Source organism: Nycticebus coucang, chromosome 16 (assembly GCF_027406575.1).
Source record: "Nycticebus coucang isolate mNycCou1 chromosome 16, mNycCou1.pri, whole genome shotgun sequence".
Taxonomy (NCBI): domain Eukaryota; kingdom Metazoa; phylum Chordata; class Mammalia; order Primates; family Lorisidae; genus Nycticebus; species Nycticebus coucang.
This window is the reverse complement of record NC_069795.1, coordinates 71,100,201-71,125,905: the sequence shown is the minus strand read 5'-3', so window position 1 is coordinate 71,125,905 and position 25,705 is coordinate 71,100,201. Positions and strand designations below refer to the sequence as shown.

Sequence of the window (25,705 nt, the reverse complement as noted above, 5' to 3'; positions counted from 1 at the left end):
CAGCCATTGCTGTGTGGGCTTGGATCCAGGAGAAGATGCAGAGGAATTTTACAATGAATTACTTCCATCAGCTGTAGAAAATTTTTTAGTTCTGGGAAGACGATTACAAACATGTTTTATAAATGCAGCCAAGGTATGTGTTTATTTAGTGTCTGTGTTTTGTAGCCAAATCAATTTAATTCTTGAGAAGATGTTCCACATTATTTTCAAATGTGCAATATTTAGCTGACAGTACTACAAGAGTAGTGGCTTTATAAACATTTTTAAGGTTATAACCAAAAATAATTTTAAATGTTGGCTGAAGCATGCTATATAACTTTTTGATCTGCCTTACTAATCAGTTTTGGGCAGCACCCATAGACAAATATTTCCATGACATCTTTCTAAAACATACTTTCTACTTAAATTAACAACGAAGGAAAGTATGTTCTCTAGGCCTAGGACTTTTCTGAGTAGCTCCAATAGGGAAGAAGAATAAAAGTGAACTTTCTATTTGATCCTTTATACCTTCCCTAATCAAAATATTTCAACCCCAAACATAGGAATCTTTTCGGTTCAAGTATTTCTTGCGTGTACTGTGCAAGATACTGTATATGTACTCCTGTTCTTTGACCAGTGGGTTTAGACATGTGTCGCTAAGGCCAGGCAGGGTGGCTCTGCCTGTAATCCTAGCAGTCTGGGAGGCCAAGGTGAGTGGATTGCTTGAGCTCAGGAGTTCAAGACCAGCCTGACCCCATCTCTAAAAATAGCTGGGTATTGTGGCTAGATGCCTGTAGTCCCAGGTATTTGGTAGGCTGAGGCAGAAGATGCTTTGAGTCCAAGAGTTTAAGTTTCCGTGAGCTGTGATGCCAGGATACTCTACCCAGGGCATGTGTCACTCTGGTTCTAAGTATTTGAAGATTTTCTGGATACTTTATTGTTACCAATTTCTAACTTAATTCTCTTGTGGTCAGATAGTGTGCTCTGTATCATTTCAATCCTTTGGGTTTTTTTCAGGCTTGTTTTATAGCTCTCTAAATGTTTTGATATTGGTGAACGCTTCATTATAAGTAAGCTTTGCTTTGTATAGTGCCATCATAACTGAAACTCATGCATATCAGAACCATGTAAAGATTTTGATAGGCACAGGTTTCATTTAATGTGATACCAGTGCAAAAACAAGGACTATTTATATACTTGAATGTGAATTCTGCAGTTGTGTATAATGCTCTATAAATGTCAATTTGATTGGCTTGGCGCATGTAGCTCAGCAGCTAGGTCGCCAGCCACATACACCAGAGCTGGCGTGTTCAAACCCAGCCCAGGCCTGCCAAACAACAATGACAACTACAAAAAAAAAAAAAAAAGCCAGGCCTTGTGGCAGGAGCCTGTAGTCCCAGCTATTTGAGAGACTAAGGCCAGAGAATTGCTTGAGCCCAAGAGTTTGAGGTTGTTGTGAGCTGTGACACTACGGCACTGTACTGGAGGCAACATAGTGAGATTCTGTCTCAAAAAAAAAAAAAAAAGTCAATTTGATTAATAGCATTGTTGAAGTCTTCTAAAATTCTTACTGGTTTTGTTTGTCTGTATGTTCCACTTTTTAGTGAGAAAGGGTATTAAAATCTCCAACTACAATTGTGAATTGATTTAATTCTTGCTTTAGTTGTATCAGGTTTTGTTTCATGTATTAAATGCTTATATGTTTAGGAATATAAGAATGTTAGATCATCTGGATGAATGAATGCTGTTATTATTATGAAATGGTCTTTATCTCTAGTAATACACCTTATCTTGAAGTCTATTTTGTTTACTGTTACTGATACTGCCACTCCAGTTTTGATATGATTATGGTTTGAATGATATAATAGCCCCCTCTTATCTGTACTTTTGCTTTTTGCTGTTTTGGTTATCCATGATCAACAGTGGTCCAAAATTATTAAATGGAAAATTCCAGAAATAAACAATTCCTAAGTTTTAAATTGTATGCAGTTCTGAGTAGCTTGATGAAATTTCCTGATGCACTGCCCAGGATGTGAAGCATCTTTTTGCCCAGCATATCCATGCTGTATATTTGACCTACCTGTTTGTTAGTCACTTAGTAGCTACCCGGTTATCAGATAAAAAAACAAAAACATATAGAGTTCTGTACTATGCATGATTTCAGATATCCACTGGAGATCATGGAACATATCTTCCACTGCTAGGGGGAATTATGACTACTACAGTTTTTTTTTCAGTCTTTTACTTTTTAACCTTTGTCTTATACTTCAGTAAATCTTGTACAAATAGCTCTGTCAGGTCTTGATTTCTCATGTAGTTTGACAAGCTTTATTTTTAAAGAGTGTCATTTGCTTGCATTTAAAGTAATTCTTGGGATGATTGGGTTTAATTCTATCATTTTGCTATTTTTTAAAAATGTATTCCCTGTATGATACCACCTTCCATCTTTTGTACTATTTTGTGGTATATATTTCTTTCACATATATTATAAAATCTACCATAATTATTGTTATTTTTACATCAAAGTGTATTGACTTAAAGAATTTAAAGAAATGAAAGAAAAATGATGTTTTATATTTACTATGTGTAGTTGTCTGTATTCCTTCATATAGATTAATTTTTTTTTTTGAGACATAGTCTCACTATGTCTTCCCTCGGTAGAGTGCTGTGGTATCACAGCTCACAGCAACCTCAAACTCTTGGGCTTAAGCAATTCTCTTGACTCAGCCTCCCAAGTAGCTGGAACTACAGGCATCCCCCACAGCACCCGGTTATTTTTGGTTGCAGTTGTCATTGTTTAGCTGGCCCAGGCCGGGTTCGAACCCGCCAGCATCAGTGTGTGTGGTTGGCGCTGTAACACCACTGTGCTATGGGCGCCGAGCCTAGATCTAAATTTTCATTTGGTATTTCCACTCAGCCTGAAAAACTTCCTTTAGGATTTCTTTTTTTTTTTTTTTTTTTTTTATTGTTGGGGATTCATTGAGGGTACAATAAGCCAGGTTACACTGATTGCAATTGTTAGGTAAAGTCCCTCTTGCAATCATGTCTTGCCCCCATAAAGTGTGACACACACCAAGGCCCTACGCCCCTCCCTCCGTCCCTCTTTCTGCTTTTCCTCCCCCCCATAACCTTGTCATTAGTTGTCCTCATATCAAAATTGAGTACATAGGATTCATGCTTCTCCATTCTTGTGATGCTTTACTAAAAATAATGTCTTCCACTTCCATCCAGGTTAATACAAAGGATGTAAAGTCTCCATTTTTTTTATAGCTGAATAGTATTCCATGGTATACATATACCACAGCTTGTTAATCCATTCCTGGGTTGGTGGGCATTTAGTCCTTTAGGATTTCTTACAATACAGTTCTGTTGGTAGCGAATTCTCAGCTTTTTAATTATCTTCATTTTGCCTTCACTTTTGAGAAATATTTTTGTTACATGTATGTAATTCTGCTTCATTGGATTTTTCTTGTTTATTTTTCTTTATTTCTTCACTTTAAAGATTTTATTCCATTGTCTTCTGGTATCTGTTGTTTCTGATGTAAATTCATTCTACATAATGCGCCTTTTTATCTCTGGCTGCCTTTAAGACAATCACTTTTTTGTTTGGTTTTAGCACTTATCCTTTGGTAAGCTGTGATGTAGAGTTGTTTATATTTATTTTGTTTGGGATTTGCTTAGCTTTATATATCTGAATTAATGTATTCACATTAAGAGAATTTCAATTAGTATTTCTTCAAATATTTGTTTTTCTGCCCTGCTCTCTCTACTTTCCCTCTAGGACTCCAGGTTGTTGAGGCTCTATTCATCCTTTTGTTTACTTCAGTTTGGATAATTTTTGTTAGTCTTTGTTCAAGTTTACTGACCCTGTCTTCTGCATTGTCTAATGTGCTAATAAATTTTTTATTTCAGGTATAGAATTATTTAATTCTTTGTTCTTTAGTTCTATAGGGTACATAAAATTCATGTGCAATTTTTTTATGTTAAACTATTTTAAATTGCACACAGACTTTTTATGTCCACTTGTATTTCTATTTGCTTATCTTAACTCTGCTAAAAATCTCTATTTTTTCACTTCTCATACCATCCTTTCCTGTAGATGCTTTACTATACACTATTATAGTTACTTTGAAGTTCTTATCTATAAATCCAATACCTGGATCATTTGGGAGTCTGTTTTTATTAATTTTTTTCTCTTAACACTGAGTCAGAGATTCAGAATCAGTTTCTGATTCTTCACATGTCTATTATTTTTTATTTGTTTGGAATAGACACTGTGAATGACACTTTATAGAAACAGAGAAACAGTCTTACCTTCCTCTGGAGACTGTTGAAAACAGTTAAATTCTAGCAGATCAATTGATACTGTGGGGGCTTGGTTTTAGCCTTTCTCAGGGTAGATTTACTTACAAATCTTTGTTTTGCTGTAGAGTATTACTCTTTGTCCTAGTTCATAATCCTTACTCTTTGAAGGTTTAGTCCTTTTGTTGTTAAGTAGAAAGCTCAAGATATTAATCCAGACCTTCTAGTTATAAGAACTTGAACTCCAAACTTTATATGACCAACACTAGGCAGATGATAGAATTGCTGCTGATTTGTTTCAGTCTTCCAGCTATAGACTCCCCTAGGCTCCTCAGAGCTTCTTTCCACGTATACACTGTATGGGAGTCAGTAGTTCAAAGGAAATTTGTATATAGATTTTGGAAATTTGTATATAGATTTCGTGACTTCTTTCCAAGCTGTTATCTGGCAGCCCGAAACTTCTGACACCTCGGCCTGGTGAGACTAAAAGTTTTTATTTGAACTCCTTTCCCTATGTTAAACACACACACACTGGAAAAAAACAGATGTGTTAGTGTTCTCCAGAAAAAACAGAACTAATAGGAGAGAGAGACGGGGGGAGGAGAGAGAGAGATATTGATTGAGTGAGTGATTATAAGGAATCGACAATTATGGAGGCTAACAAGTTCCAAGATTTGCGCTTGGAAAGCTGGCAACCCAGGAGAGCCAATGATGTAGTCTCTGTTTAAAGGCTGAAAACCAGGCCTGTTTTTCTAGTGCATAGTGCCAATGTAAAGGCCACTAGGCTTGAGACCCAGAAATAACCAACGTTTCAGTTTGAGTCTGAAGTCAGGGAAAAAACCAATATCCCAGTTTTAAGAAAATCAGGCAATAGGAATTTCCTTTTATTTGGGAGAGGGTCAACTTTTTTGTTCTGTTCAAGCGTTTGACTGATTTGATGAAGCCCGCCACATAAGAGAGAGCAATCTGCTTTACTTAGTCTAAAAATTTAAATGTTAAATTCTCCCAAAAACATCCTTCAGAGTTTATAATTTTGGTCAGCAAAAGTATGGGTCAATAAAAGATGGCCTATGGGCTAAATCTAGTCGGTTTTTGTAAATTAAGTTATACCGGAACATAGCCACAATCATTTTTTTTGTATTGTTCATGGCTACTTTCACTCTATAGCAGTAAAGTTCAGTAGTTGCTGAACTTTTCAATGCTTAAAATATTATCTGGCCCATAACTAATAATAAAATAAATCCTATAAAGGAGATGAAGAGCAGAAGAAAAAGGTTGGGGGCGGGGAGAAGAGGGAACACCTAGTATAAATAAGAGTGATTAGTAAAGCTTTATAGAGCTAATGGTAATTGGTCTATCTCCAAAGAATCATGGCATTTGGAAATATGAGGGCATTATAGGCAGGGTAAATGGGTAAACCAGGAAAAAATTACATGTGGCATACTTGAATTCTGATACAGATGCTTACCTGACTTAGATATAGTATTCTCGTTGAAAAAGATAGAAAAATAAAGTTGAGAAAGATTGTGAAGGGTAGAAGATTTCAGAAAAGAGTTTTAACTTGATTCTACAAATAGTAGAGAGGCTTTTAAGATATTAAGAGTATGCCAAATAGAGTAGAAGATACCATTTCAGATTATTGCTGTAAGCTAGAACTGAGGTGCTAAGGGTCGTGACTCAAGTATAACTTTGGAAAAGAGAGTCAAATGAAATATTATGAAGAAAAAAATTGAAAGAATATAAAACATATAAGTCACTGCTTTTATGTAGATACAGTGTAACAGCTATAACAGCTTATGGTTGAGTCTCAGCTGACTCTAAGGTTTCAAGTCCTTATAATACATGTTTAATAGAAGTGGTAAGCCAAAGGTAGAAACTGAGTAGGAAAAATGAAATAACACTATCTCTTTGAATTTAGTTGAATTTTCAAGTGGTAATGTCTAAGTCAGAAATATAGAACTGAAATCTGATCAAGAGTACATGACTATGGCTATAGCTTGGAAAGCTCTCTGAGTGCTGGTTAAGAGGAGAGTGCTGGTTGAAGAGGAGAGTGATAGAGTATGAGCTTTCTTAGATACGTAGTATAGGAGATACTATCCAAAGGCCATGTTCATAGCCTTGGAGAATATGAGATAGATGTAGTTAATTTGGGCAAATTGAGAAATTGTGGTTTAACATGCTAGACTGATAAAAGTGCAGTATTTTCATATAATATTTGTTGTCTTAAAGAGATAAATTTGCTAGGTGTTCTACCTGCAATTTAAATATGTAGTGACATGTAGTTTATAGCCTCAACCGTACATAGTACAGTTTGGTAGCCATTAATGCTATGTAGCAATTGAGCTCTTGAAATATATCTTTGTAACTGAGGAACTAAATATTTTATTTTAATTATTTTAAGTTTAAAAATTGATGATCCATTTGGTTATTAGGAAATTTTTAAGTATGTTTAGAAAACTTGAGTATGTGAATCTAATTTTTCATCAATAAATTTTGTGAAATCTAAAAAAATTTAGCATCCAAATTAAAATATGCTATAAGTGTAAAATATCCACCAGATTTCAAAAACTTCATACTAAAAACATATTTTACATTTATTTCATGCTGAAATGCTGGTATAAAATATATTGTTTCATCTGTTTCTTTTTTTTGGTTATTGGCTGGGGCTAGGTTTGAACCTGCCACTTCTGGCATATGGGACCGGCGCCCTACTCCTTGAGCCACAGGCGCCGCCCGACTCATTTGTTTCTTTTTACTTTTTAAAAATGTTCTTACTAGAAAAATTTAAATTATCTAGATGGCTTGCATTATTTCTTTTGGATACCACTAAACTATAAAGTTAGATTACTTATAAGTAAATAATAATTGAAAATTTACATGATATTCCCTTCAGTTATGCTCTTTCCCTTAAAAGAAGACTAAATAAATTTGAAAAGCGTAATTATCATTATTATTATGTTAATAAGGATATAATTCAGCATAAGTTATTAAAATATGAATTACTAGATTCTCTTAGGTCAGTAGTTCTCAACTTTCCTAACGCTGCAGTGTATTTTCTTTGTTAAAAAGGGGTTGAAACCCACAGTTGAGAACCGCTGTCTTAGGTACTTATGACATTATTTATCTAGTTTTGTATATTAATATATAAATTAACATAATTCTGTATTAACATTATCTAATATATAATATACATATTGTTTCTTTTTATTGTAAATATACTTGTTCAATTTTTTTTGTTTATATAGTTCTTAAATTCTTTTTATAATATTTCCCTGGAGTTTTTAATACATATATATATTTTGAGATAGGATCTGACTCTATTGCCTATGTTAGAGTTAGAGTAGCATCAACATAGCTTAGTACAACCTTGAACTCCTGGGCTTAAGTGATTCTCCTGTAATCATTCTGCCAAGTAACTGGGATTACAGGTGCACACTACCATACTTGGCTAATTTTTCTATTTTTTATAGAGACAGGGTCTTACTCTGTTGCCCAGGCTAGGCTGCCATGGCATCAGCTTAACTCACAGCAACCTCAAACTCCTGGGCTCAAGCAATCTTTCTGCCTCAGCCTCTCAAGTATCTGGGACTATAGGCACCCACTACAATGCCCAGCTAGTTTTTCTATTTTTGGTAGAAGTTGGGTCTCACTCTGCTCAGGCTGGTCTTGAACTCCTGTGCTCAGTTGGTCTTCCTGCCTCCTCCTCCCAGAGTGCTAGGATTATAGGTGTGAGCCACTAAGCCTGGCCTTTTGTGGTTATATTTAAGTCAGCACAAGTCTGTTTGCTAACTAGCTAACCTGTGCTAGAATATTAGGAAGAACATATTTTCATTATTATAAAGAATAATCATGGCAATCATAAATTTTTGCTAATCTCATGATTACTTTTGTGCTACAGTATAAACATGTAAGACATGGTAACATTAGTGGCCTTTATACAACTTTCCACCAAAGTTACACGGGCAGTAAATGAAAAAATGATGAATGGAATCTATTTCTTAATCTCCACTGTGACACTCTAATCTAGGATAATTTCTTGGTAGGGCACTGGCCACATACACCAAGGCTGGCAGGTTCAAACCTGGCTTGGGCCAGCTAACCAACAATGACAACTGCAACAAAAAAATAGCCAGGTGTTGGGCACCTATAGTCTCAGCTGCTTGGGAGGCTGAGGCAGGAGAATCGCTTCAGCCCAAGAGTTTGAGATTGCTGTGAGCTGTGACACCATGATACTCTACCGAGGGAGGACATAGTGAGATTCTGTCTCAATAAATTAATTAATTAATTAAATAGAATTATTTCTTATACTACTTTCCAGAAAGGAAGAATCAGAAAAAAAAATTATTATTTATTTAATGAATAAATAGTAATTGAACCTTTTATTATGTGTCAGAACTGTCCTCAGTTTATAGGGAGGAGCTAAATAACATGATCTCTGCCCTTTTAGAGTCATAGAGTAGACACCAGAATTGAAATTTACTATTAATAATACCTTACATGCTGATATCTACATTTGCATATTGTAGCAATTTTCAAACCTATCTCTATAAGCAAATTACCCACCTACCTTTGTGCAATTATAGATGTTCAGACTTTACCCTCAGAAAGTAAGACTCACTATATTTGCAGTAAGCTCATGCATGAGTGTATTTTAAAAGTTCATGATTCTAATGCATAGCAAGTATTGAGAAATTCTAGTGTAACAACTTATAGTTCTTTTATGATTTACACTGTTTTATTTGGATGATCTTTTCTAGGAGGTAGAGTGGGTATTACTATTCTGTAACCGCAAGATTAACAAATTAAAAAACTGGAAGTGACAAGATCATGTAACTCATAAATATCTAAGTTAGATCCAATAACCAGGTCTTTTAACTCTGCAGAGAAAAGCTTTTTTTTATTTATACTGATTACCGAAAAATAAATTGGGTTTATCTTTTATGTTAAGGTTGAAGAAAAAGATGAATTGCTACACTTTTTCCAAATTGTAACTGATTCTCTCTTCTGGCTTTTGGGAGGCCATGTTCAACTAATACAGAATGGTAAGAAAAAAGATTTTAATGTAGTTGATAGCCATTGTAGAGTCAACTGCTAACAGTTTGATTTTTTTTCCCTAAAAATAAATGTCTTACTAACTATACAGATAAATAGTGAAATGAAACCATTGTTGAAATAACTACGCAATTTATAAAAAGCCTATTTGGATGTTCTAGTAGCCAACATGGACAATATGAATATTATATTGAGAATATTGCTAAAATATAACTTTCTTCTTAGCTTTTTCTACTTAGCAAATCCAAGAGGAAGATTACTGATAATCTGAATAGGTTAGTCTAGGAAAAACAATTATTTAATAAGTTACAGTAACTGTTTTATACCTACTGTAGAAGAAATTCCTTTCTACAGAATAACTGATTTAACTCATAGCCTAACTATCCAGGTAGGAGTAACCTTTTATGACTTTTTAGTGAACTTTAGTTATTTTTTAGGATAACTTTGTTTCCATTGAGAAATATAAAGATGTGTTAATTTTGTTTTCCTGGGCGGTGCCTATGGCTCAATGGGTAGGGCATCGGCCCCATATACCAAGGGTGGCGGGTTCAAACCCTGCCCCGGCCAAACTACAACAAAAACATAGCCAGGCGTTGTGGCGGGTACCAGTAGTCCCAGCTACTCAGGAGGCTGAGGCAAGAGAATCCTAAGCCCAGGAGTTGGAGATTGCTGTGAGCTGTGTGATGCCAGGGCACTCTACTGAGGGTGATAAAGTGAGACTCTATCTCTACAAAAAATATATATATAGTAATAATAATAATAATATTTTTTTCCCTAAGGCAGAAAATCATCTTTAATGATAATACTTGAGCTGAGATTTATTTTTAACTTTTTTTTCCTTCAGAATCATGCTTGCACATAATTTAAATATAGTTCCATAAGAATTGTTTTTAAAAAACACCATCCCTGACCCTCACATTCTGCTCTTACGGAGATTTAAAATTTTCATAATGAAAACTTTAAATATAATCAATAGATTGATAGATTGATAGGCAAAGTGTCAGTTTTTGTTTGGAGGAATGGTAGCAGTAAGGTATAACTCTACCAAGTAGTTACCTGACTACACTTGAAAAACATAGGAGGCTTCAAACACAAGTTATATAATAATGTACTATAAGACAAAAATATGAAAAAGAAAATAGAATGACTGTTTAATAAATTATTTTAGCATAAATTTTTCAATGTAGACAAGATAAATTTATGAATATACTACATGTCATATGATTTCAGTGAATTCAAAAATAATTGAATTATTAAACATTTTAAAGTAGAAAAATGGAAAATATACTTATTTTAGCTATAGAGAAGAGTTTTTTTTACTACTAATGTAATAGGAAATAAAAACCCATAAAAATATTTAATAGTAGTGGGATTGTTTTCTACATTGTTAAATCTTTATATAAATGTGATCTATGGAATATTGAACTACGTAAATAGAAATGAAGAAAAGGTGTTAATATGGGAAAGAAATCAAGTCTGTTCTCTTTGTACATAAAAAGGGAAAATGAATAAAGTTTTGTAGAAGTTTGGGTAGTGTTCTCAGAACCCTAATCTCAGTTTAATTAAAATGATGTTAATCAGTTAACAGGGAGCAGGGAATAGAAACTGACATTTCTTGGAAATGTTCCCTGGTCTAGGACATTAAGCATTAGCCCGTGTTAGAAATATTATTTCTATTTTGCAAACGAAGAAATGAAGAAATACTGGTTCTGGAGGTTAAGCAACTCACATAAGTATCTACTGCTAAGTCTTCATAACTGACTGTTCAAAGCCTAATAGTTATAAACCAATAAAAATAATTTTTTGTAGTTAAATGTTTTTATCATTATTTAAGACATTATATAACAAAGTTAAACTGTTTAAGGAAATAAGCAACAGATTATAGAATTTGTGCCATTTCCATTTCCTTATATTCTCTCTTTGCGGGAAATTTAGTTTGTTTGTTTTTTTTCTCACTAAAATTTATTACTAGAAAAGGGTTTCAGATTTAGGATATGTAATTTTATTTTCATTTTAAAGAAAGAGAACAGTAGATTCTTAGCATCATGTTTATGGATACTCTCTGACTATAACTGCTTATAAAAATGGAATGACTATTACTTATGGGTACTTAAAATTGCCTAAATCTTAAAATCATTTTTTGTAGTGTATACATAGTCAGAAAGTTTAGCACAAATGGTTATGCTTTGATTTGGTTTTAAAAGGACAAAATCCAAGTCATGTTGTCATAGAATACTTGCTTTTTTTGTTCTTCTTTCTTTAGTACTGCAGAGTGATCATTTCTTACATCTACTTCAAGCTGACAGTGTCCAAATAGGATCTACAGTCATGACTATGCTGCAGAATATACTACAGATCAACAGGTGACTTGGTTTTACAGAATGTTAGTGATTTTTTATTTTTGATCCAAAGCCTTACTTGTTTTTGCTAAAATTGATTATATATGACTTTTACATAATTTACTCTGTGAACATTACCTTCTAGAAAAAAAATAAAATGCTATAAAAGACTGGAAATTTATCATCAAATTGATATCTTACCTCATAGCTTAAGAAGATTTTAGCTTCTAAATCTCAAGCTTAGAGCATTAGTGTGATAGCAGAAGGAAAATTTTAGCTTCTAAATCTCAAGCTTAGAGCATTAGTATGATAGCTGAAGGAAAATATTAGAATCATAATAAAAATAATAAAAATGTTTAATCACATTTTTGAAATAAATTTCAAGCTCAGTATCATATGTACTGAAGAACGATATAAAAGAAGCAGTAGACAGTTTCTCAGATTAAAATAGGTAGAGTATAAACAATTAAAATAATTTATTCTTTCGGTTCAATACGGATTTATTGAGTAGCTATTGTGCCTGTCATTATATTTACAAAGTTAAGATATAAACCTTGTTTTCAAAGAGCTTACAATATAGCACATGAACATTATTATATTAAGTTACAACATTAAAAATGTACACAAATGTTAGAGGAACTTCTAACACAGTGGTTCTCAACCTGTGAGTTGCAACCGCTTTGGGAGTCCAATGACCCTTTCACATGGTTCACCTAAATACATCCTGCATATCAGATATTTACATTATGATTCATAATAGTAGCAAAATTACAGGTATGAATAGCAACGAAAATAATTTTATAGTTGGGGGTCCCCACAACACAAGATTAAAGGGTCGCAGCATTTGGAAGGTTGAGAACCACTGTTCTAACACAACCTGTGGGCGGATGTATCCTAAAGAAGGTAACACCTCAAATGAAATTTCAAGGATGATTAATAAATTGATCAGGGAAGAAAAAAAGCAGTGTTTCCAGAGAGACATAATTAGCATAAGCAAAAACACAGAAATACAAAACAACATGCTCAGGGGGAAAAGTAGGTACAATTCATTGTTACTAGGATTTAAAATTTGATATAGGGAGGTCAATAGCAAGACTTTAGTCATAAAAAATGTATATGTTATGTTAAGGAAAGTAAGTCTGTGGGCAACAGCAACTATTGAAGATTTTTGAAGTAGATGAAAATCATCAGATTATATTTCAGTTTTGTTACTCTAGTGATTATAGAGGAAAGATTTAAGTGGGGGGGTGGGCAAAACTCTGGACAAAGGCAGAGAGGGAACATGGTTAAACCAAATGAAATCCTGGGCTTGGGCATCGGTACATGGGGAATGGGTTTTTAAAAATAATGAATTAAAGTCATCAGGACTTCACCTCAATTTCTGATTAAGATTGAATAATAAGTATGGATTTACTCACCCACATGAAAAAAAAAGACAAAACCATGAAGCATCAGTCTTCAAGAAACTAGACATCAGTGAATGAATGAAAGTGAGCCAGAGAAAAGGAATAAACAAGGTGAACCTTATTTATAGTAGTTTCCTGGTTGTAGTATGGGGAGGGATATCCCAGTTGAAGAGATGGAGCTCAGAATCTGGGGAGAAAAAAAGGCTAGAGGTCACAAGCTAGAATACCAAAGAAGAGGGAACTGCGCACAGAGAGAACCTCAGAGATTCGCAGAAGATTCCCTTTAAGTATTCAGTAAAGTACTGAGCATCACATATTCATGAGGAATCTACCCAATGTCAGAGAAAACAATAATCCAAAAGAAACAGGGCCAGGACCTGGTTTTAACAGCCAAACTGGAAAACCTTATAAATAATGGGTCATTGGATCAAGTATTCAGAAAGATTTTACGTCAGTATTGGGGAATAATTAGCACTAGAATAAGCACATTTAGGAATATCCAAACAAATCATAGAAGCAAGACCTGAAAGGGTCAAACTGCTTCCAGATAACTAAGTGTAATTATTGAGCCTGCCTGCATGTTAAAATCTTTTTTATCGGCCAGATGCAGTGGCTAACACCTGTAGTACTAACACTCTGGGAGGCCAAGGCAGGTGGATTGCCTAAGTTCACAGGTTCGAGACCAGCCTGAGCAAGAGCAAGACCCCTGTCTCTAAAAATAGCCACGTGTTGTGGTGGGCACCAGTAGTCCCAGCTACTCGGGAGGCTGAGGCAAGAGAATCACTTGAGCCCAAGAGCTTGAGGTTGCTGTTAGCTATGATGTCACAGCACTCTACTGAGGGCAACAGTGAGACTCTGTCTCAAAAAAAAAACAACTTTTTTTTTTAATCATAGGGTATTCAAAGGCAGAAATTCAGCAGAAATGATCATGCTTTGATTCAGCTTTAAAAAGAATGAGAAACATTCTACTTGTGCCGTCATAGAAGATATGCTTTGATCATTCTTTTTCTTTTCTGTTTCTTTAGTATTATACAGCGATCATTTCTTGCATTTACTAGAAACTGATAATCAGAATCTACAGTGATAGCTATGCTACAGAACATACTACAGCTGAATAGGTGATTTAGTTTTACGAAATAGAACTGGTTTTTTAATTTTGGATCAGCCCCAACAAGATAAAATTTACAGTATCTTGCATGCACATAAGCAAGAAAATAGGACCCAAAATGAGAATTAGTTGATCAAGACTGACATAAAGAAGGGGAGACAAGCTGGCTGACCAGAGACATCAGATTCCAGATCCTATCAAAAGGAAGGAAATGTTTTACATGAAAAAGAAACAAACAAGTAAACATAGATCAGATATAATTTCAAGAGAAAAGTACCAGAACCTACCAGAGATTCCATGGAAAGAATTTGCAGTGCTAAAGTAGAAGGCATAAGACATCAGCAGAGGTCAACCCTCGAGAGGCTTGGAGTCTGAAGAAAACTGTAGGTGGGAGGTTTGTTTCTTCCTCCTTCACATATCTAGCAATTGCTTTTGGAGATCCTTTCTACCCTCAAAAAAGCTATTGCCTCCAGTGAACTGGGAGCTTTTTGCAGACAAAGCACCAGGCTGCCATCCCCCTTGGGATTGCTTCCTGTCACAGTAGACCTGAGCTGAGACAGCAGGAACCATATTGCATCTCTACCCACTGTGTGCCTTTGTCCTCCCTAGGGAGCTTTAGCCCCTTAGTTTTCATCCTGCTCATTCCCACACAAACATTTCCTAACTTTGCTCTAGATTGTAGGAGCCATACAGCCCCGATGGGTCCCAGGGAATCTGCTTGATACCCCCACCCCAGAGCTTGGACATTCTGGTCCCTGCAGGCCAGATCCTGTATTCCCAAGACATGGTCATGTTGCTTGTGAAGTAATGTCAAGAGGCATGAGAACTCTCATGGGCAGAACTTAAAAGAGACTATAGTGTGGGTTCCAGCTACAGCACACATGTGGGTAATTGCTCTCCCCACAGGAAAGTCATGCTCTCAGCCCAGGGTAGGATCCTGGACAGGAAAGCTCCCAGACTTCAGTGCCATCATGGGGGAGCTCAGCTAGTTTGACTTCCTGCCTGCTGCCAGACACTGGAGAGAGACTGCAGAGCAGGAGAGAGGGGAAAAGAGCAAAACCCACTTCTGACAACCATATTTTGAATCTCAGATGTCCCCTTTCCCACAAGCAGAGTTTCTGGCTGGGTAGAGTCACTTCAGCCTGTCCCGGGGGCTTTCCTCAGAAGCCTCAGAACAGACCTTGGGCCCCTGTCAAGACAGCTACCTTGGCTAAGCACAGTGGCTGACGCCTGTAATCCTAGCACTCTGGGAGGCTGACGCGGGTGGATTGCTTGAGCTCACAAGTTCAAAACCAGCTTGAGCAAAAGCGAGACCCCATCTCTACTAAAAATAGAAAAACTGAGGCAAGAGGATCACTTGAGCCCAAGAGTTGGAGGTTGCTGTGAGCTATGATGCCACTGCACTCAGAGTGACAGCTTGAGACTCTGTCTCAAAAAAAAAAAGAGACAGCTACCTTACCTTTTGTGGAGCTTGAAGGCAGGCTTGCCTGACACAGCTCTGATATTCTCACTTCCCTACCTACTTCTGGTATGGTGGAAAATAAGGATTTCCTTGGAAGTTTCAGAGCCCCACCCACCACCTAGGGCATTTGAATGCTGCTCTTAAGGGTCTAGAGCCAGTCACAGGTCTCCACACTACAGCTGGTTCCTTCGGGCAAGTTTTACCTACTGACAGGGAGGTCAATTTGCAGTCAAAGACTTGCATACAAATGTTCATAGCAACTTCATTTGTAATAGTCAAAGCTAGAAATGACTCAAATGCCCATGGACAGGTAAATAAACTGGTATATCCATATAATAATATACTACTCAGCAATAAACAAGAATGAACTGTTATTCGTACATGTGACAAAATAGTTGAATATAAACATACCGTGCTGAGTGAAAGAAGCCTGGCCAAAAAAAGACTATATAAAATATGGTTACATTTATATGAAATTCAGAAAATACAAACTATAGTGACAGGAAGATCAAAGTTTGCCAAGGGGTAGAGTGATACGGAAGGAGAAAACTACAGTGAAGTACAAGGAAACTTTGGGGGATAATGGATACGTTTATTTTCTTCTTTCATGTTGCTGGTACATGTCAAACTATAATAAAATTGTATGCTTTGAATATGTGCAGTTATATATAAATTATGCTTTTAAAAAGCTATTAAAAATAAAAATTGGGAGTATTTTGATATCGAATAAGATAAAAGACACAGTCAGATATGAGCTTAAGTTTTCCATATTGGGTGATTAGACTTTAATATGTGGACTATATAAAGAAGTAGTCTTGTCTCACAAAACCAAGATGTGAGACAAGATGAATTAGATGTTATCTTGTGCATAGGTAGTTCGTCAGTTCAAAATCTGTCAATATAAAGATTTAATACACAAATGTCCATAGCAGCTTTATTTGTAATAACCAAGGACTAGAAATGATTCAAATGTCCATAAAGGGAATAGACTAATTTCTGGAAGGGAGTACAACTTTACAAATCAGCTTATAAGCGGTAGTGAAAAGCATGAGAGAAGAAGAATCAGTGGGAAATATGAATAGAGTGAAAAAAGAAATGACTTGAAAATGGAGTCCTGGAGAATCCACCTAGGGATATACTAGAAAAGGGAGTCAATGAAGGAGACCAATAAAAAATGGTCAGAAAAATATGGGAGGAGGGGAGACCAAAAGAACTTTGTATCACAGAAGCTGGGTTGGTAGAGAGTATCAGGTACAAATATGTGTAGGAAAGAAAAAATTACTAATATTTTTTAAAAAATGATATATGTGACTTGACAGTTGGGGAATTATAATGAACTTATCAAGGGCAGTATAATGAAATAGGGAGAAAGAAAAACTGATGTAGTGGTTTTAGAAATAACTGGGAGGTAAGGAAGTGAAGACAGGGAATTTTGGATTAGAAGAGAAGCAGAAAAATAAGATGACAGTTAGTGGTATATAGAGGATATTTTTAGAATTGGGAAAATAAAGAGCATTTGAAAGCATTCGAATTAATGAATTATAGCATAAACTCTTTGGATATGGAGTAAAGAAGTGATCAGATTGGGATAGGAATATCTTTGGAAGGCTTTCTTTTTTTTTTTTTTTTTTTTTTTGTAGAGACAGAGTCTCACTGTACCGCCCTCGGGTAGAGTGCCGTGGCGTCACACGGCTCACAGCAACCTCTTAACTCTTGGGCTTACGCAATTCTCTTGCCTCAGCCTCCCGAGCAGCTGGGACTACAGGCGCCCACCACAACACCCGGCTATTTTTTGGTTGCAGTTTGGCCGGGGCTGGGTTTGAACTCGCCACCCTCGGCATATGGGGCTGGCGCCCTACTCACTGAGCCACAGGCACCGCCCTTGGAAGGCTTTCTGAAATAAGTATAGTTTTGACCTAAGTTATGAAAGGTGTGATAACACTGATATAGAGGAAAGGGATTAGCATGCTACGCATAGGAAATAGTGCTGTGGCACAGAAATAGGTGTCACTAAGATTCCCACTTAATTTGACTAGATGACCTTTAAAGTCTTAATCCTAAAATTTTAAAATGTAGAATAGGGGGCTGATCTCTTCTACCCTTAACAAAATCATTTTGGTCACCGCTAAACTACAGTTTTCAAAAACTATAACATGAGTCTTAGCAAATACATATAAAATTTAACTGGTCAAAGATTTTATTCAGCTCATTAATGAGGGGACCAGTAAGAAATTTACATAGTTTCAAAAGAGAATTTAAGAAAGGTATAAATTTACGGAGTTGTTTTGTCAAGGAATATAGAAATGAATTTGCTAATAGATTAAAAAATTATAAATAGAAAATAGACTAATACCTTATAAAGCAATATACAATAGCCTTTAAAAATAACCTTTTCTACTGGACAGGAAGCATTTGCATGCTGCTCTCTAAGAGCCCATTTGCATTGCTCTCAGATAAGAATCATTGGTGTTATCAGTTTTCTACCAGCCAACCTCTAATTTTACAAAATTGTAAAATAGTAATATAGTAAATAAAAAGCTAAAGCTACACACCCTAGAAAATCACATACTCCTTAAGGGGGTGAATGAAAGGGCAGTAGCTGGGCGGCACCTGTGGCTCAGTTGGTAAGGCGCCAGCCCCATATACCGAGGGTGACGGGTTCTAAACCCGGCCCGGCCAAACTGCAACCAAAAAATAGCCAGGCGTTGTGGCAGGCACCTGTAGTCCCAGCTACTCGGGAGGCTGAGGCAAGAGAATCGCTTAAGCCTAGGAGTTGGAGGTTGCTGTGAGCTGTGTGATGCCACGGCACTCTACCGAGGGCAATAAAGTGAGACTCTGTCTCTACAAAAAAAAAAAAAAAAAAAAGAAAGGACAGTAGCTGATGCCTTTTGACTATTCAAAGTTTTTATTTATTTATTTTTTTGGTTACATAACTTTATTATGTAACTTTTTTTTTTTTTTTTAGTATTCTTTTTATTTTTTCAAATTAATATGAGGGCACAATTTTTAGGTTACATCGTTCTCCCTTCCAGGATAAAGTTCCATTTGTAGAAGAGACTCTCTCCCAGGGGACGTGTTATACACTCTCACATGTGCACATTAGATGAGATCCCACCTCATTGACTATTCTGTTTTAGATAGTTTTTCATGACATTAGTAATTCAAGATGAGGCTGTTTAGCAGAATGAAAGAAATACCAAAGGAAAGGTAAATTTCCTTCTATGTATTAAGCACATGATAATTGCATTTCTACAGCATTTTATCTTCATGAATCATTTAACAATAACTATGTACCTGTTTTGTGATTTTACTTTTATTGCATCCTTGAAGCTTTTGAATCATCTATTAATTAATATTTTGCATATTTATTTTTCTTCCTTGATTTGATTAAAGGCTTCTGTGAGGAGACAGTTTTTGGCTACTTTGTATTCTCTATACTACCCTCTCCTCACAGAAACCTTGTACTTAGTAGGAATTCAATAAATATTAAGTGACTTAATATGATATAGCCTTAGAACCAAGCTATGTGTTTTTAAAAAGTGGTTATCTTGGATCAAACTACAGTCAGGCATGAAGTTACTAAACCATTTGTTTTAATTTTGTTGTGATACATATGCATCAATTAGTAATGATACTTATTTTATTTTATTCTACTAGTGGTGATTTACTCAGAATTGAAGGAAAAACCCTGCATTCAATTTTAAATGAAATTGTTTTCAAGCTTTTATCAACTAGTCCAGTCATAAGAAGTACTGCTACAAAACTCCTGCTGTTAATGGTTGAATCCCATCAAGACATTTTGATTTTACTGAGACTAAGTGCCTGCTACAAAGGTAATGCATACATTCTTTTTTTCTTGGGATTCTCAAAAAGAAAATTTTTATGGATGATTAATGAAAAACAAAATTCTTATACTTTCAGACGGCGCCTGTGGCTCAGTTGGTAAGGCGCCAGCCCCTATACAGAGGGTGGCGGGTTCAAACCCGGCCCCAGCCAAACTGCAACCAAAAAATAGCCGGGCGTTGTGGTGGGCCCCTGTAGTCCCAGCTACTCGGGAGGCTGAGGCAAGAGAATCACTTAAGCCCAGGAGTTGGAGGTTGCTATGAGCTGTGTGATGCCACGGCACTCTACCAAGGGCCATAAAGTGAGACTCTATCTCTACCAAAAAAAAAAAAAAAAATTCTTATACTTTCAAAATCGAATAACTGAGCTGGGCAGATAAAACCCTGTCATCACAAATGCCAATTCAGAAAAAAGTCTTTATGTAATCAAACTATCTTCATGTCTCAACAGATGGCATGTGGTAGGTACTTTGCTAAGGTTACAATATATGTTTATTCCTTCTGTGACAAAAAGGTTATATGTTGAATATACCGTATAGTGTAGTACAAAAAAAAAAAAAAAATGACCAAAGCATCAGTGACCTTAATCAAGACTAGCTTTAAAAGTGGAGAAATAGAGCTGTGCTTGAGAGATTGATAGCCCTTTTAATCTTTATATCAATGAATAATCACTCTTCAACTCCTTTACTGCCTTTCCTCAAAAATAAAACAAAATAATTTGCCTTACATCCAAAATCAAACATATAAGTAAATAAAAATTCAGAAATTTTGAGGATGAAAGGACTCGGTATATTAACATTCTCATATTAATAGCTTTCATTTAATTGAGTATTTAATATGTGGCAAACACTGATCTATATTCATTACATTCATAAAGTATTTAATCTGTACTATAACCTTATGGGATAGATACTCTTACCCTCATCTTATAGTTATGGAAACAGAGGCATGGAAAAATTTGGTAATTTACCCAAAATCACACAAGCAATATATATTGGGGAGGAGACAGCATCTCACTATTTCACCCTTAGTAGAGTGTTGTGGTGTCACAGCTCACGGCAACCTCAAACTCTTGGGCTTAAGCGATTCTCCTGCCTCAGCCTCCCAAGTAGCTGGGACTACAGGCACCTGCCACAATGCCTGGCTTTGTTTTTTGTAGTCGTCATTTTGTTTAGCAGGCCTGGGATGGGTTTGAACCTGCCAGCCCCATTGTACATGGCCAGCGCCCTAACCACTGAGCTATGAGCACCAAGCCTAAAATATATATTTTTTAATTGCCAAGGAAAGTTACATGTTAGCTTTATTTCTTTGCTGACCAGAGCCATATATTAATTTTTAATGTATTTTTCTTATTCTATACAATCAGGAAATGGGTTTCTAGTTCATTAAATATGCTTATTAATAACATGGTTATACTACACATGTGTATATGGGAATTTTAAAAAATTAGAATGTAAAATGATGCACTTAATACCTAAACAGTTAGAATAGATTTTATCATTCAAGATGATTTGAAAAGCACTTTAGTAACTTACCTTGCATTAGTCATTACTACAGATGTTATAATTATTTTATGTATTGCAGGAATAGATATAGAGAAAGTGCCAGTAATAGGACTCTTTAGTTGGGCATTGTGCCAGATACACATGTTTAGTTCTGTAATTGGATTCCTACAGAAGTGTGAGTGTCCAACAGAATTCATTATTACCAAATTTTACCTTATTCCTTCTCCCTTTCTTTGACTTACATCTTAATAGTAGAACTGTCAAGTTCCTCAAAATATTTTACAGTTGTTAATACTGCTAAGAATGAGAAGATTCAGATAGTGACTTTCCCAATTGTACATTACAAGCCATTTTATCTTTATTTTGCCTTATCCTTATGTATTTATATTGAATACATACATTACAATAAATCATTCAACATGTCCTGATAATACAGCAGTATTTACTTTGTGTCTTTTACTACTACTATGTATTATTTTGAGATGAAAATGCCTTATCTTAGGGTTATAACACTTCTCCTATAGTATTTGCTTAGAAATATCAATAGATTTGCCCAAAATTACAAATGTTACAGTATGTTTATATTTAATAATGGCATCCCTCAGTTAATATTGATGACTAATTACCTCCTTATGTGCTTCTGCATGGTAGATATTTACTGAGTATATGTTTATAATAATTTATCTTTTAAATTCTTAAAGTTTCAATTTAAAGTACTTATGTTCAAACAGAAAAAAGAAAATTCTGCTCTTTGACTTCCCACAGTGATGCCATTCCCCTTTTTTTCAATTAAAGAGACTGGACAGTTTTTGTATCAGATCTCATAAGTGAGCATGTAAGAATTCTCAGGAGAAGGAAAATCTTAAAGACCTCAACCTAGACATCTTGAGAAAAAGAAAAATCTGGTGATTAGTCTGTTATATTCGTTTCTAAAGCAGACTTTTTAATATCAAATTATACTGATTAGATAACAAAATCATATTATTAATGGTTATACCCTTTGTTATTCCATTACAGGACTCAGAAGTCTACTAAGTAAACAGGAAACTAAGACAGAATTTAGTCAAGAACTTGAACAACTCATTGACCTTTTAAGCCCTAAGGCCTATCAGGAAAAAGAGGAACGGCAGGTATTAAATTATAAAAATAATTCGCATGATATTTGCTAAGTTTTCTTTATTTTAAATGTTTCTTACACTGGAGAAAGGCCAAAGGGGAAAAAAAAAATTTAAAAAAAAAATTTGCTTTCTTTCTCTTAACACATCAAGAAAGGCCAAAGGGGGGGAAAAATTAAAAAAAAAATTTGCTTTCTTTCTCTTAACACATCAAGCAAAATGCTGCCTATAAAAATAATTTCAGTCTCCCATTTATACCTGTTTATAGACACCACCATATCAATTCTTTTAAGAATTTCTCATGAAATTTCCATCTCTGATGATTATCTTCTTTTGTCTGTAGGTTATTTAAACTTTTATCCTGGTTTTTTCCAAAACAGTTTCTAATTTTAGCAAACTATATTTATGGTCACTTATAGCTAGTTAGCCTTCTTGGTTTTTTTTTTCCTCTGTGTAAGAAATGAAATTAATAAAAATTATTTAAAAGTTTGAGGTAGCAAGTTATAGGTTATCAGATTTCTTTTAGTATATTTGATATGGTGACAATGGATAGCCCATTCCAATAGAAAGACGTACATAGTTTTCTGATTTCCAGATAATGACTCAAATATGGAAAACAGACCTAAATCTAAAATAACTAAAGACCTTTTTTAATTTAAAAGGTAATAGGTTCATAGCCGGGCGTTGTGGTGGGCGCCTGTAGTCCCAGCTGCTTGGGAGGCTGAGGCAAGAGAATCGTGTAAGCCCAAGAGTTAAAGGTTGCTGTGAGCCGTGTAACGCCACGGCACTCTACCCGAGGGCGGTACAGTGAGACTCTGTCTCTACAAAATAAAAAAAAAAAAAAAAAAAAAGGTAATAGGTTCATTGTGTAATCAAAATCAAAAAGGCAATAAATTTAAAAATACAAGCAGGAACCATCAAAAGAACTCCACATAGGTAGTAGAATGGGGTGGGGGAGGACCTGGAAGGAGGAGAGCAAGTAAAAGGGAGTTCCTCTGCTTCTGTGTATGAACCTTCATGAGTCTTAGACTAATCTTAAAACTGTGCGTGTGTTGGACAGACACAAAATAGCATATCAAAAGCTTACACACCTAAGAGATTTGAACAACCACTTATGAAAGGTAAACAGAGCTTATAGTCTGAACCTAATCAGATGATTGCCTATTAAATGAAAACATTAACATATTAACTCAAAATAGATTATGTATGAAAGGTTAGGTTAAGCTATAAAATCTTTGAAAAGGAAATGGAAGTGAGATTAGTCACAGAAAATTTGGAGCTAACTAAACGGGCGAGGTGTAATATTCCTAGGCCTTCCCTATTCTGGACTTGTGAGCCTAATTTCTTTCCTGCGCCCCATCTTATTAGAGATATAGATTAATATTTTCTCTGGCCTAATATTTTAAAAGGTAAACTTTTAAAAAAGGCTTTCCTAGAGATGTGTTTAAATTATTTCTGGCATTTAATTTCAGAAACTACATCAAGCAGCTTGCTTGATTCAAGCTTATTGGAAGGGTTTTCAGACTAGAAAGAGATTAAAGAAGCTTACATCTGCTGTGATTGCTTTGCAGAGGAGTTTCAGGTAAAAAAAGAAATTGGTGAAGGGAATTATGATTTGAATCTTAGTACAGTTGAATTGAAACTTAGGTCATTCTTTTTTCAGTTTCTAATATGTCTTCTTTTTTTCTTTTCTTTTTTTTTGTTTTCATTCTTGTTCCATACATTTCTGAGTATCAACATTTTAGTAACCAAATATGCTTTCAAAGCAAAAGACATAAGTCAGAAATCTGATGTGTCAAATACACAACCTGTGTACTTAATAAGACTTATATGTGTACCAACCCCACAGAGGGACCCAATTTGTTATATTTTTGAACCTTCAAAACCAACCGTTGTCATAGTTGTATGTATGATTATGATAAATACATGTATGAGTATATGAAGGTTAACCTAGTAGATAAGGTCATTGAGACATGACATAATTTATTATATACCTTTATTTCTAGTGGACAGAAAATGAAATACCAAAGACATGGCCCACTTTGTAATATGACTGACCCATCCAGATTCATAAAGGTGACAAAAAAAAAACAACGAAACAATGACTTAGATTGTAGGTCATTTGTAATAAAGTAGAGCCATCTCAGAGATGATTTTTCATGCAGCATGGCTTAAAGGCAAATTTTAGTTCACTAAAATAAAATTGGCATTGCAGAAGTAAATTTTTTTAAGAAAACTGAAACTATTCTTTTAATTGCAGCTGCGTTTCTCAGTTGTTTTAAAATAGCTGTGAGGTTCAAAATACTGTTATTACTGGTTGAATAACTTGAACCAGTTATTCCCTCTGTCTGTCTCTTAGTGGATGTCCTATTCATTGATGAAAGTTTTCTTTAGGGAAGATTTAAAGATAGGTTATAAATATTATTGGACATGAATATTGTTGGTAGCAAAGAAACGCATTAATTTTTTAAACAGTATCAAGTGCGCAGTATATCTCAAGGGATGGACTGAACTTGTATTCCACTTTAGCAACTTACTAAGTGACTTTGAACAAGTTGCCTTGCCTCTCTCAGCCTCAAATTTCTAAACCATAAAATGGAAATAATACCATTACAATCCCTTACATACCTCAAGGGATTGACATAATAAAATATTAGAGATAACAAAGTTTTTAGTATATTAACCTGGCACTTAAAAAATGGTAGGAGGGGGGCGGCGCCTGTGGCTCAGTCGGTAGGGCGCCGGCCCCATATACCTAGGGTGGTGGGTTCAAACCCGGCCCCGGCTAAACTGCAACCAAAAAATAGCCGGGCATTATGGCGGGCGCCTGTAGTCCCAGCTACTTGGGAGGCTGAGGCAAGGGAATCGCTTAAGCCCAGGAGTTGGAGGTTGCTGTGAGCTGTGTGATGCCCCGGCACTCTACCAAGGGCCATGAAGTGAGACTCTGTCTCTACAAAAAAAAAAAAAAAAAAAAAAATGGTAGGAGGGAAAAAAATGTACATGGTACATTTTCTGCCCTTGAAGATTTCCAGATCTAGCCAAACAGATGTATTAAATATTAATAGTACTTATGAGAGGCAAGGCAAGTGTTCTACACCTAGCATTGCTCTTAAGTTTATTGCCTATCTTATAAGCTGTTTCTCAAAAAAACATTTTGAAAAGCATTTTTGTGGACAAACAAATTTAGGAAATACTGAGTACTTTTGAGTCATAGCATATATTCTTCTGTTCAAAAGAGTCTGAGATGCTCAGACTCTTTACTTTACTTTAAGATTCTGCTTATCATCAGCTATCTGTTATCTTACCTTCAAAGAAGATTATCTCATACCATGGAGTTAGACCTTTAAAGTTCAGTCATACAATAGTTGCCAGATTTTCCCTTTTGCTTTCTCTTTCAGTATTGAAAAGTTAATTTAAAAGAATCCCAAGATTATAGATTTTGTCCACTTAGAATTATACCTGTAGAATCTAATTAACATTCCACTATTTTAAAATGGAAATTCTATTGTTTTCTTTATGCAGTAAAACCATAGCAGTTTGCATTTAAAAAAATTAAGCTAAAATTATTTAAGTCTCACATTATGTGTTTGTTTTC

The 25,705-nt window shown here is 35.3% G+C and overlaps 1 protein-coding gene across 3 annotated transcripts in view; it reads left to right on the top strand.

Moving 5' to 3' along the window:
• IQCB1 (IQ motif containing B1) overlaps nt 1–25,705 on the top strand; it is a 55,143-nt gene that overhangs the window by 9,130 nt on the left and 20,308 nt on the right. For all 3 annotated transcript variants that reach the window (XM_053564905.1, XM_053564907.1, XM_053564906.1), the window contains exons 5-10: nt 4–133; nt 9,230–9,323; nt 11,597–11,696; nt 19,306–19,481; nt 22,013–22,125; nt 23,583–23,692. In XM_053564905.1, coding sequence (XP_053420880.1) covers nt 4–133; nt 9,230–9,323; nt 11,597–11,696; nt 19,306–19,481; nt 22,013–22,125; nt 23,583–23,692 — 723 coding nt within the window. The remainder of the gene's footprint in view (nt 1–3; nt 134–9,229; nt 9,324–11,596; nt 11,697–19,305; nt 19,482–22,012; nt 22,126–23,582; nt 23,693–25,705) is intronic.